The sequence below is a fragment of the Drosophila biarmipes genome, chromosome 3R (assembly GCF_025231255.1).
Source record: "Drosophila biarmipes strain raj3 chromosome 3R, RU_DBia_V1.1, whole genome shotgun sequence".
In the NCBI taxonomy this organism is placed as follows: domain Eukaryota; kingdom Metazoa; phylum Arthropoda; class Insecta; order Diptera; family Drosophilidae; genus Drosophila; species Drosophila biarmipes.
The window spans coordinates 19,431,668-19,445,180 of NC_066616.1; the positions used below are offsets into that span (position 1 = coordinate 19,431,668).

The following is a 13,513-nucleotide window of genomic DNA, read 5'->3' on the forward strand; positions in this document are numbered from 1 at the left end:
CGAGTTTGGCTTTTCCAACTGCTTCTGACACTTTTGGCCGACCCCTTATATTTAATTTTTTCTTTTTTTTGGCAACCGTGTTCACTTGTCTTCTTGAGTGTCGGCAAATTAATTAACATGACAATGACGAAGGTGAATTGCGTGTTTTTTAAATGCTCCAACCAGCCCTCAACAGAACATTACCACCTTTTAAATGCGAGAGCCTCTTTTTTCCAAAGTGTCGATGCCTGACAAGGATTTTGGATTTTTCGAGGCGCTTACATGTTTTTAATTAGACCCTTTGACAAATTACCGTGCGGAACACGGCACAATGGCCGGTAATTAAATGTTTATTGTCGGCTATTTTTTGGGGTCGAAAGGCGTGATTGAAGTGACTCGGTGGGCGGTGTGTAATTGTGGGTTTTTATTCAAGTGGACAAGTTAACCACTCGAAGGTGACTTAATCAGCAGCTTGATGAGTGTTAAATAACGTGATTGGGGGAGGTTTCAAAAGAGGATGGGCATGGGATGAACCTTTAAGGGGATGTAGCATTTGCTGTATTCCCAATTATATGGTCCTGCATTAATTAGGAAATAATATGGAATAAAGTACTGCATATTGAAATACTATTTCTTGCAAATAATGATAAAGTTGTAAGCATATAAATAGGTGGAATACAAACACTAAATATAATTTCATCTTATAGTTAGTAAACGCTTTCAAAAGTTGAACGAATGAAATATTCCCAAACATTGAGCTCTATCCCACCATTGCATTCCCTTCTTCCATCTTAAACGCCGAGGTTCTTTCACAACAAAGCACAATTTTCTATATTATTTATGGAATAACGAAATCAATATCGCATTAAATTTTCATTTTATGGTTCGTTCCGCTTTGCACCGCCGCAGGACTCGCTTTAAACTTGCGTCCTGGCAACGTGTGGAAGTTCCTTGTCATGCTCTGCCCACTTTCCACTTCCCGAACCACTCAGAATTCAGACTTCCACCCACTCCACCGAAGCATTCATATTTGTCTAGTATTAGGGGTGAGGACTTTCAACTGCTGCTTTGGCCGTTACTGCTGCTGATTCTCCTGGTTCAAGTATAGTCACTTAAACCCTTTTGACAATGTCAGCCATCAGGCTCAGATGATGATGATGATGGCGATGACGATGACAAAGTGGATGATGATGATGTGGCTCAATTCAGAACAGCCGTCGCACAAGTTCGCCGAATAAGGAGCAAAAAAAATACAAGCAGTTTCCATGCATGGCAAGAACATTAAAATAAAAAAGGGAAGCAAAAAACGACAGGTCCAAATTTATCCTGAAAATGAAAAGACACAAGCAAATGGATGAAATGTGGATAGATGGTTTCCACTCACTTTGGCTCCACTTGAGCCCCGTTGCCTTGGCTTTGAACAGATTTTCAAGCATTCGGCTAATTTATTTTGCCAGCCCCAAAACTCATTAACTCATACATTTTTAAAGCAAACAATGTCCGCGTTTTCAAGTGAAATGCACACACACAATTCCTCAAAATTCAAGTGGGGAAATGCTTAGGCAGTCGTCGCAGAGGTGGAGGCAGAGTGTTTTGCAATAATAATTTATAAATGAACGAATAAAGGGCGCACAGCAGCGGCAGCCAAAGGCAAATAAAAATAAATAAATAAAAATGGCAATGCGGCATAAAATGTGCCGAGAAGCCGAGTTGAGCCACCATTCCATGCCGTTTTATTTTTCTCAGGCCGGAAATGTAACTGCGACGCGTTTATTTTATTGCGTATACGCGGCGCAGCAAAGTAGGCAACAATTTTTGCGGAGTGGGTTTTCGCATGCTTTGTATTTGCTCATGTGTGCGTTCGAGTATTACTGGTGTGCAAGTGTGTCTGTGCATGTGTGCCTGTGTGTGTGTTATATGGCCGCCACAGCAGCGGCTTAACTTATTTTCCACAAAATTAAACCATCAAAAATTTGCCAACAACAATGTTGGGGTAATTTATTTGACTCATGTGCTGCTGTTAGCTCGCCTGTTGTTTGGGCATAGAAAGCCACAGCAGCAGCAACAGCAGAGTGTAAAAAAAGCACACACACTTACAGGCACTGGAAAAAAACTATGTGCCTAAGATTAGTAAATATGGTATTCATTTGCGGGGGACTACTAAAAAACTAATTTTTAAATTGCTCGGTAAGGATGCTAAAAACTAAGCAGCAGTACATTTCAAGCATCAATCCATTTTTGAGCCTACGCTTAGTCCTATTTTCAATGCTTTCAATTCTAAAATGCTTTCAAAGTGTACAATTATTTAAAAAAAATGATTTAATTTGTTAACTGAATCTAGAACCCTTACTTTCCCAAAGTGTAATACTCACACCCAGTCGCATTCAAGCCCTTGGCGTTAGTTGTGGCTATGGTTATGTTGGTGACGCTGCCACAGCCGCAATGGCTAACACGTACACACACCAGCACATTTGGCAGGAGCACACATACACATATGCAGGAGACTCGGACCAACTCATTCACTTCGTCTTCTTCTTTGTTGGCTGGCGCACTTTTTTGTTGTCGAAATTAAATAAACAGAGCAGGCATCGCAGGCAGCTAAACTGCCACATTGCTCAGCCCCTTGGCACGCCCCCTCTGCCGACGCCCCCTGTGATGATGAATTGATGATAATGCCGCCGGGGATTTAGGCAAAATAATGCACAAAACTCGTCGCTGTTTTTGGGGCAACAACGTTTCCCGTATACTTACATACATACATTTTTTTGGCTCTACGAACTTGGCTTTGAAAAGAGTTAAGCGTTTATTTATTTACATGTACTCGCATTTTGGTGTTTTTTTTCTGGGACCGTGCTGCCCGGCGGGCTCAGTTTATTAAGTCTCAAGTGGAGAGACCCATTCTCCGACTTCTAGGCAAACTCTACTCCCTCCAAGGAAAAGTTTCAATGCACTGAAAAAATCCGGAGCCGGATAAAAAGGATATATTATATCTTATTTAAAAAAATAGACCTACCCCAATGAAGCCAAAATCTGTTAGCAAATTTTTATATATTTCCTTATTTGTTCGTTTGAATAAAATTTTAATTTTTTGTATTTTATTTTATTTTTTTTTAGATTTTCTAGTCCTATCTTTCTGTGCACTAGACTCGTTCCAAGTTCGCTTTGTTGCCATTGCCGCTGGCCTAAACACAGCCAATTTCATGCAAAGTTGAATGCGCCCCTTTCGCATCCTCATCCTCCGGTGACCTGTTCCATGTCCTTGATGGATGACTTCTGACGCCGGCCAACGCCGGCCAGAAGATCCGGTCCAAAGGCCCCTTGGCAGGACCTGCAGCTCACAACTGTCGATTTGTCAGACATTTGGCGTGGGACTCAAGGCGGACAAAGTGGCAGGCTGAGCAGCGAATGAGCCCAAGTACCCGGCAGTGTATTACAGATTGAGTTTTGAATTGCTGGCATTCCTGTGTGCTGGAGCCAAAGAGATGGCACAAGATGGATTGGCTGGAAAACTGGCGGAAAACCAAGGGATAATATACCATTTGAGTCAATTTAAGGCCTTAAGAAAGTCAGATAACTATCCATACGGTAATAGTCATTTATAATTAATAATATAATTTAAAAGACATAAATAAAATGTCTCTTAATTCCTTTTAAATGTATTTAAAATATAAAATTCAAGGAATTTTGATCCCACATTTCTCGCTTTTCATAAAGATTTTCCCTGCTTCCTTTAAGCCATACAAAATCATAACGCAAAACAGAGTAAAACAGGACTCAGATTCACCCTTCCACTTGCATTGGCTCACTTTTGTGGCCGCTCGCATGTCGCAAAGACAATCCACATGACGTATACGCCACATGGGTCACGGGTGTCACGGCAACTGGGATCTGGGACCTGGTGAATGAAAGCTGGAAGGTGGGATCCGGGATGGCATTCCAAGCCAACCTGCTCTGCATGTCTCGTCTCGCCCGTAAGCCAATGCTAAAACAGGCCAAAGCCAACGTCTGAAAGTCGTGCGACGAGACAGACGCCAAATTCCTAGAACGCAACAGTGTACAGAGATCAAAATAAATGTGGATTATAAATTTGAAATGTGATATAGAAGAATAATTTTATTTTTAGACCAGGGAACAAGTACATATTTTATTTACTTTTTTTCTGGAGGTGAATTGAAGTTATTCTCTTTAATATTACTCTCAATACGTTTTATCCTCTTCCTCTCAATCTGAATTTAATTGAATATTTTTCCCCGTGCAGCCACAAAGCCATAAAGACAACAACAAGAGCACTCACAGCAGCAACGTGGAGCCCCAGAACGATAAATCTTTAACGTGGATTTCATGCATGTAAGCCAGCAAAAGACTCTCAGTCACGATATGATGCATGAGCCAAAAGCGGGTTTAATATGTAAACTCCTTGAAAGAGCTGCATTTTCAGCATTCGAAGTGCAGCGGCGTTAATTTGCCCAATAAAATGCAGCCAGCTACGACGAGCAACTAGCGCGGCCATAAATATCATCAGCCACTGAGCGTTGCCGAGCAATGAAACGAGTTTTCCCCGCGAAGACAAAGGAAAAACCAAAGGGAGCGAAAATCAACAGGGAAAGCTCAGCGGGTGGCGCGCCGCATTTAGAGGCAGTCAAACTGGCAGCCGTCGGGCACAGTGCTTCCTGAGATCCTGGAATCCCAAGTCTGCTGCTGCTGCTCCTGCCACCCCACTTCCTGGCAGCGCCTCCTTGAGCCGAGCACTTCCGCTTCTTATCGCGGCAATGTAAACGCGTTTCCGTTTAGGACTCAATCCCAGGCTCATCGGGAGCGGCATTAAACTAGCAGCTCGGCGCTGGATTACAAGTAAATTGGAAAGGATTTGAAGATGAGCCTGCTGCGCCTGCTTGGTGCCCTGCTGCTGGCCACATTCAATGGTGAGTGCACTGGGAAAATGTACTGCATTTTTTAAGGTGGTAAATAAATTAAAGGGAAACAATTTTGGAAGAAAATAAAAATCTATTCAAAAGAATTATATATTTGACTTAATAGGTTGCAAACATAGCTATTTTAAATAATACAAAACTATTTAATTTATTAATTTAGTTTGTAAACAAATTAGATAGAAATCTATATTTTAGACTTTTTGGACAGATGGTATGAAAATCCATATGATTGTATCTTAAGGTTTTCACCCAACTCATGTCAGTACCCTTTTTCTCAGTGCAGAATAAAGAGCTGTTCGAAATTTATGAACGTGATTAACGGTAAGCCCCGCCCCAGCCCGAAAGTGTCATAAACGCTCGGCTTTCGCCCGCTCGCCTCGATTTATTTGCGCTCACAATTTATTTGCACAACTATTTACGAGCGCAGGCACTGGCAATCATAATAATAGCAGCACAGCACGAAAGCCATGGCAGCAACAATTCAATAAATGTTGCAATTTGCATCGACAACTACAATAAATTTATCTTAAATGAACAAACATTTTTCTTGCAGCTTTGCCGCCTGACTGGCAAATAAAATGCGATATGCCAAAGGCTTATCGATGCCACAAAAGGCTGTGCAGGCAAAAAAACACAACAATAAGTAATAACCAAAGCTGCACCCAAATTACACGATGGCAAAACCCTCGACAGCACTCACAATGCATTTCAATTTGTTAAAACACTCACTCACATGCCCACTCCACATGGCCGAGTGCATAAAGATCCCATGAAAACCATTTGGATATACAAAAGAGCAAATTTCCAACATGTAAATTACGGAATTTCGTCAAGCATATTTGTCAAAATAATAAACATGAATGTGTGCATTGAGGATTTCCTATTTCGACTGTGAAATATTTAGAGGAGAAAATACAAAAGGCTTAGAAATCGAAATATTGATTCGAAAAATTCAGACTAAATTGCAAGATAATCCTTGGGCTCGGCAATCTTGAAACAGATATGACCATGATTCTTGATTTAGCTGGCTTTCCCTTTTGAAAACGACAACTAATTGACAATTATTTTTGGATTGTGATCACAAAGGCTGTCATGACAAGCATTAAAAATGTGACACAATTAGCTTGCATAATAAATAAAAAGACTAATAAAAAAAATAGAAAAAACAAACAAAATAAAAAAAATAAAAAAGGGAGAAGAAATCAATTACTTTCCATTTTTCCGTTTTTTTCAATGCAGAAAGCATAACCGAACTTTAAATGGCTCAAAATAACCAGATGCGAAGAGATTTTCTGGTGATTATAAAGCCAGCCAATATTGAAACATTTGCCTGCCGAATAAAGTATTTTGATTTCTCTGCGCCAGCCGAACAGGCTCCATAAAAATATGTCAAATGCAAATTATGCATATGAATAAGAATAAATATATGAATCAACAAATAAATATGTCGCATGAAGAGATATGTGTGGCGGGCGTGGGGCACCCGCATCTTTGTGTAAAAGTCAATTTGCTGTCGCCGCCCGAAAGTCGCGAGTGCCATAAACATGGCGAAATGTGCGTGAGACCGCAACGCCGCGGCAAACGCCATCTGCAAATAAATAAAAATGAAAATAAAAATCGAGCGCAAGAGCGGAAAATGCAAAATAATTGCATATTTATGTGCGCCCGGCCACTGAGCCCAAGGATCTGGCACCTCGAATCTGAAAAGGACGAAACGGCGAGCTGTGAGCTGCAGCCATAAATCCCGAGCGGCTTGCCTGCTTTTAATACAACGCATCCGAATCCCAATCCCAGCCCGAAATGCGCAAATGTCTGACTGCTCGTAATATTCGCCATACGCCGTCAAAATGTCCGTCCAGGGACGTAAATTTATTTCAATTAAGTAAATGTGCATATCCTGATTTTTGTTATTATTAAAGAAAATACTTCCTATACGCGGATTATGATGATATTAGCTATTTAGATTCTGGAAAAGCTAAAACTTAAATTTAAAGATTTTTTGGGTGCTCTAACATATTAAATTGATTTATATTCCACTTATAAGTAGGTAAATCAGTGTTTTTTTTAAGCAAAAATATTTCTTAATTTGTGTTTATTAACCCTTACTATTATTTGTTCTCTTTGACATTTTCCCGAATACTCGAATAATTCACTCAATTTTTCTGAGGAATGCAGATCGTAAATATTTGTTAGAGAGCACTAAATGTTATACCCAATTAAAGACGCAGCAAGGGGAGTCTTAAGTCCGTTGAAGGGATTGCCATAATTAGTGGAAAATGACCAAGGGTTGATTGCGCAATAATCCCCCCCTCTTCCCGCCCGCCCTGCCAACACAAAGCCAATGAAATTAACTAAAAATCAGTCAAGAGCATGAATGGCAGCGTTTTATCTCGTCGCTTGTCTTTCGGCCATTATCTTTGCGTTTTGTGCGGCGGAAGAGGAAGCGCGTTTGATGATAATAATAATAATAACAGCGCCAACACTTGGCCATTGTTTTAGTGGAAGCCAAGCGGGAAAGCAGCAGCAACAACAAGATGACACTTTAATAGCACAAATGCGGAACTAAACAAAAACCGAAATCAACGAAAAATGGGTGTGGAAGGCGACTCCCGCCAGCTGTCATAATGAAACTGTCAAGGACAATAGGGGGCCAACGGAAATACAAAGTGTACGTGAGCCTCTGCCCCTGCCCCCCACCCCTGTGCTCCTGAATTTTCCACCCCTCCCCCCACCGCTTTCCCATCCGCTCGTTTTCCGGTCTCTGCGATAAAAGCGACAAACGAAAATTCTGTCTGACGGGCAGAGGCCATTTATAAGAGCATCAGTTACAATAACACTGCAGGGCGGCCGGGCGGTCTGAGGGGGCGTGGCCCTCACAAAAGCCGGGGCCATTGTCATAAATTAAAAATGAGGAAGTGTATGAAAATAAACAAAAAGCCAAACGACCCAGCCAGCTAGCCGCAGCGGAAATACAAAAAGCGTTGATAAATAAATTTCTAACAAAACAAACAGCTTCCAGAGAAAAGGCAGCCGAAAACCCAAAGTCAAACCCAAGGGCTCCAGAAAAGATATGGTGGAAAACGTGTTGACCAGGTCAAGATCTCATAAGCCTACTTTACAACAATTACGAGAATAAAAGATTATATAGGAATTACTGAAGTGCTTTACCAATGTATTAGAATTTTATAAGCTGTATTTAATTTTTGGTTTACCAACGTTAAATGTTGACTGAAATTTAAGAAAATATTATAAATAGCCAAACAAAAGCTCTTGGCTGTTTTATACATTTTTTTATTCCCATCTTCTTTTCAAATCATGTTGCCACATATGTTTAATGAAAGGAGAAGATCCCCGTTTAATTATCAAACTTTAAGTTATTTTTGTCACCGCCCGAAACTTCCAGTTTAGGGCGATACTGAAATTCAACGCGAGCCACAAATTTCACAGGACGTATTTTATGTGTCGTAGAACATCCTGCCCTTCACTTCCCGGCCAATTCCTTTCGAGCCACTGCAACAGCAGAGCAACGTTGGCCAAGAGACGCTGGGCGCAGTGGCCAACAGCTAGGTCCAAAGCCGCTGCGGCTTTGATGGAATTTGCGAAAATACTGCACGAGGAACTCTGGCCAAAACAAATAAGCAAGTGACTTATGTACAAGATCGACTTTGTAATGCTCTAAGTTTAATACCATCACATTTATATCAAAATAGTGAACAAAATATGAACTTATTTAACAAAATTAGGTCAATATATGGCAGGGTTCTTTGAAATTTGGAAGAAATAAGTTTTAATAATATGCCTTTTTAGGTTTTATACCAAATAATTTTACCAATAATAACATGTATAAGAGGACCTAATCCTAAAACCCTTATCAACCATTTCATTAATTTTTAATCAGGTTCTTATACTTTATTCCCGCACATTTCAAGTAACTCTGTACTTTGCCAAGATACACAGCTTTAATATACCAAAGGTCCGATAAGCCGGATTGCTTTAATAAAATCCACTATAGGGTTGGTTCCTGCACATCCCCAGACCATTTCGACGACAGTTTCCGTTCTGCTCCTAAAGCCCGGACCGTTGACCATATCCACAACGCTTTACGCTATACTATATGCGATATTTTTGTTTCTATTTTATGCGGCTTATTTGGCTCGCACGACACGTTCAGTTTTTAGGTTTTTTGGCCCGGGTGCAGATCCTGGTGGGTCTTTATTTTGGCTTTCGGCATTTGTTTAAATTAAAGATTATGCACAAGTGAAAAAGTAGCCATGCGAACGCCGGGAAGGGGAAGCTATTTGAAATTTAAATATGCGAACAAAGCTCGACCTTGGGCCACGTGGCGTATGATGGATTTGGGACCGCATGACGTCAATGGCAGAGAAATCTGTTGTTGCCACTTCTGTTCGCCGTCGTGTAAACAAGAAAATGGCTTTAAATTGCTGGCAAATGGCAAAAGTACAATAAGCACAATGGCTGTAATCGTAATAAGCCATTTAGCACTTCATGGCGGGACAGCCTTGCATATATTTATAATTCATATTCATATTGTTAATTCTCTGGGTTCCTCTCGAAAGGCCCCCTGCCCTTCCTGCACAACCCCCCTTCCCATCCGTCGCCGAGGGCAGCTGCCATAAAAGCATCATAAACATTTTACAGCAGTTGCAGTTGCTGCAGAAAACTGCCCCAGCAAGCGGAAACGGTGCCGCTCCTCTGTGCCACCCTCATAATTGCAGCCAGCCATTTTACATTTTGGCCTAGTCCCGGAAAATGGAGGGGGCGGGGAGCCGGGAATTAGGATGGCTTTATCAGAGGGAGGACTATAAACTCGCATGTGTGTGTAAGGGATTTTTAAGCTTTTAAGCTGGCTTTTCTCCCTTTTTAATGCTTAGCCAGCCCGAATGTCAAATATTTTAAGTATATGCATTCCATGAAATAATATGCATGAAGTCCTCATCATCACCTCTTTGAAATACAACTTAGTTACCTACTACAAATACATTTGTTTATAGAATACTTATTTCTGCATTGTATTAGTTTTTAAAAGTTTTCTTTTAAAAAAATAAAACAAAGTTTACCAGAATGTTTAAAACTCAGGAGAGCGTCTTTAAATCAATATAAAAAGCTACAATTTTGTTACTCTGATTTTTGCATATTTTCAGATCTAAAAATATAGAAAGAATACATTTTGTGCTGTTCTAGAACCCTTTCCTTCTACTTTGTAAACCCTAGAGTTTTCTGCAACTCCTTATTTGACCTTTTTCTATTTCCCCAACTACATAAAATATTCCCGAGTTAATGGAAAACTTTCCTCCCAGTTGTCAAGCGCCTTCCCCATGTTGTTTTGCACAACTTGTGATTGGGCCAATTCCCCTGCTCGGAAACTTAAATAACTGCCCTCGCGGCTCGCATTGTTCAACTGCTTGTTAGCCTCAGGTGTAAATTACAAATCTGAGCGGCGCATAATGAATGAAGGCGCACGGCCCGTGGAGCGGCAAAAGAGGCGACTAAATGAAATGAAATCGCAGTGAAAACGCTTTCATTAAACATGCCAGAATGCCTGAATGCTGGAATGGGAGGTGCAAAACTTTTCCCCTCCTTCAGGGGGGCGTGGCTGACAAAGGAGGCTGGAAAAGCTAGGGGCTGCGGGAAAAGCGCGACAAACTGCGGCCAAGTTGATTAGAAAGCCGAGCAGAAAGTCTCGCCTGGGACTGGCAGGCAGCCTAATGAAAAACTTGGAAATTTACGGTCAACGAGTTGTCAAAGCGGCACCGGCAAAGCCGGGCAAGTAGGGAAATGTGGGAAAATCAAGGGAAAACGGGAAGTGGGTGGGGCGGCCGGCCATAGTTTCAGAGACGCCAAGTCAAACAATTAAGCCCAGCCATGTTCGAATGGAAAGGGCGACAGGCGGTTTAAATAAATAATTGCCATCGAAATTAAGCAATGGGCTGGGAGGCGGTAAAAGGGGACCTGCTGATGGCCACTGGGCAAGGGAATGCACTGGGAGAAATTCGAAAGAAAAGCTATAATGAAAGGAAAAACATCCCATACACTTGGGAGCCATTTTTTCGAATCAGCCCATAAAATACTTACAAATCTTTACTTTTAAAGAAAATGTTAGGCATAATTTTATGTTATTTTAGATATAGATCTAAAAAATTAATACTATTTATGAATCTTAAAAAGTAAAATTTTTTAAAATTTACTGTTTTTGGAATACTCCGTGGCTATCCTTATTTTGTTCCCTGGACTTCGAGACACCCCCTTTATTTTGAGTCGGATTTTATTGTCAGTGTGAGTGCTGTAATCTCGCGGGCCCAGGACGGTTAAACGAAGGAGCCAGAGTGCGAGGACATCGAGGAAAGGCCAGAAGTACAGGACCGGACAGGATGACAAGGTAACGCGCGGACACGGAAGCGCGGAGCCTGGGAGGCTGGGAACAGGACGATAGCAGGAGTAATGACAGGAAGTCCCGATAAAGGAGACAAAGAAAACGCATGCATTAACACAGATAACGGCCGTGGGAAAAAGCCGACACCCGGGGGCACAAAAGTGGGGTGGCGTTTGGCATATAGTTCATTAGCGCTGATCAAGAGGCAACGGCTACCCAGTCGAAAATTCCGGATGCCAGAGGCATTTCAGCTGGACGATGGCCAAAAGAGCAGCCCCACATGGCCCATAAACTGCTATGTAAATTTACCACTAATTAATAATGCCAGCCCCTTTCGTCCAGGAAATGGTTTGTGGCCGATTCGGCCGAATAGCAACTATTAAATTGCAATCAAATGTTGCCCAAATTTTAATAGAAGCCACGAAAAACCTTTTAGCCCCCTAAAACCACAAATGCCAATGACAAAAGTTAATGCTAATGTGGCATTTGTATGTAAAAATAGAAATAGATAAGCCTGATTTTTTAGGGAGGAGAGTCTGAATGTATTACCATGGCGGTAACAAACAAAATTAAAGCAATATGGTATTTGATTTTGATATTTGTCAGCTAGAGTGTTTTCAGTATTTATTAGACTCAAAAAAGCACTAGGTTTTGAAATATTTGTTCTTTACATGTAACTTTTTATCCTAGTTGGGCAATCAAGACAAACCATTTGAATGCCTACCAGCGAATCAATTGCCTTAACCTTTTTCATTTCGACTTCGCACACCCAAACCTGGGGTCAAAGGCTAATTGCCAGACCCTCACCGTAGTTTTCGTGACATTGCCACTGGTCACGTGCTCCTCGCTAGTTCGCACACACAGCGAAAAATGGGGGTGGGATTGGGACTGGCATAGTGTGCATTTGGCGAGCCAATCTTGATGCTATCATCAATTGTCAAATAACCAACTGTGTGAGATTTGCGCACCAGCTGTGGCCAGAAGCGTTGAAGCATTCATGGCACTGCAAATCAACGAATACGGGATGTGCACACACATGTGGCACTGCTACACAGATGCACTGGGAAAAATATGATTTATGTTGGAAGGAAATATTTTTTAGGGAAGAACTTCGATTTGAGTGTTGAAATGTATCTTACAGACTACTTTTTTTAAATTAATCACGTTTATAAAATGTATTAAAGGATGAACTTTATGAGTTCCGTGATTAAAGTTAGACCCTTTTTACCCTAACAATTTGTAAATTTCATTTTTTTATTGTAACATAAATATTTTCTATTTGAAAGTTAATCTATAGTAGTTTTTGTGAGTGCCTTAGAGATACACCCCCTAAAACTTCATAGATTCATTTCAGTGCACTTACGCACATGGGAGCTCCCTCCGAACATCTCACTTTGTGGGTTATTTGTTTTGGTCATACGCTCATTTCGCCTCTAAAGGGAGAATCGAACGTAGGACCCCAAAAAGCTCAGGAAAACAAAAACCGAAATAGGGAAAGTGTGGGGAAAAGGGCTAGGGGATAAGGAAAAAAGGGCAAAGGGATAAGGCGAAAAGGTTCGACTAAACGATTCAAGGATTCAAGCACAAAAATCAAGAGCAGCAGCAGAGTAAACAAACGAAAAGGGGAACCGCAAATGTACAACGGACAACAAGCTACCAAAACCGAATCATGGCCAAAGCTTCTCCCACTCCCCTCCTGAAGGCCCCAACTACTGGTGCTGTTTGTGCTGCCAGAAAAAAAGAAACCCAACCCAATCTTAAACGACGAGCAACGAGCTGAGCAATCGTAAATCTTCTTATGTGCAGCAGCATTTTAACGATAATTTGCTTTATTGAAGCCGTTTAGATTTGGCCAGCGGAGCGGTCCGGTCTGCACCGAACCGGACCACAAGTCAAACGACAACTAGAGCGTACCCATGTGTCCAGACTGGGGCCCAATCTTGACTCCTTCTTATTCTGGGGTGCACTGAGGAAAATATATTATTAAAGCTGAGAAATCACATAGATTTGAAAGCAGTTAAGAATTTTGCAGAGTAGAAAACTACTATTTTCTCAATTTAAATATATATTTTTAGGTTTACAATAAAATATATTAGGAAATTACTAGAAATATAGAATAAATATGTCGAAAAATTACTAGAAATATTAAAAGAGTCTAAAACAGTTTTTAAGGTAGACATCGATATTAATATTAATATAAAATCCTTTTAAT

The 13,513-nt window shown here is 40.9% G+C and overlaps 1 protein-coding gene across 2 annotated transcripts in view; it reads left to right on the top strand.

Moving 5' to 3' along the window:
- LOC108025654 (uncharacterized) overlaps window positions 1-13,513 on the top strand; it is a 40,775-nt gene that overhangs the window by 756 nt on the left and 26,506 nt on the right. For both annotated transcript variants that reach the window (XM_050889066.1, XM_017096196.3), the window contains exon 2: window positions 4,238-4,901. In XM_050889066.1, the coding sequence (XP_050745023.1) occupies window positions 4,853-4,901 (49 nt within the window). In that variant the 5' untranslated portion in view covers window positions 4,238-4,852. The remainder of the gene's footprint in view (window positions 1-4,237; window positions 4,902-13,513) is intronic.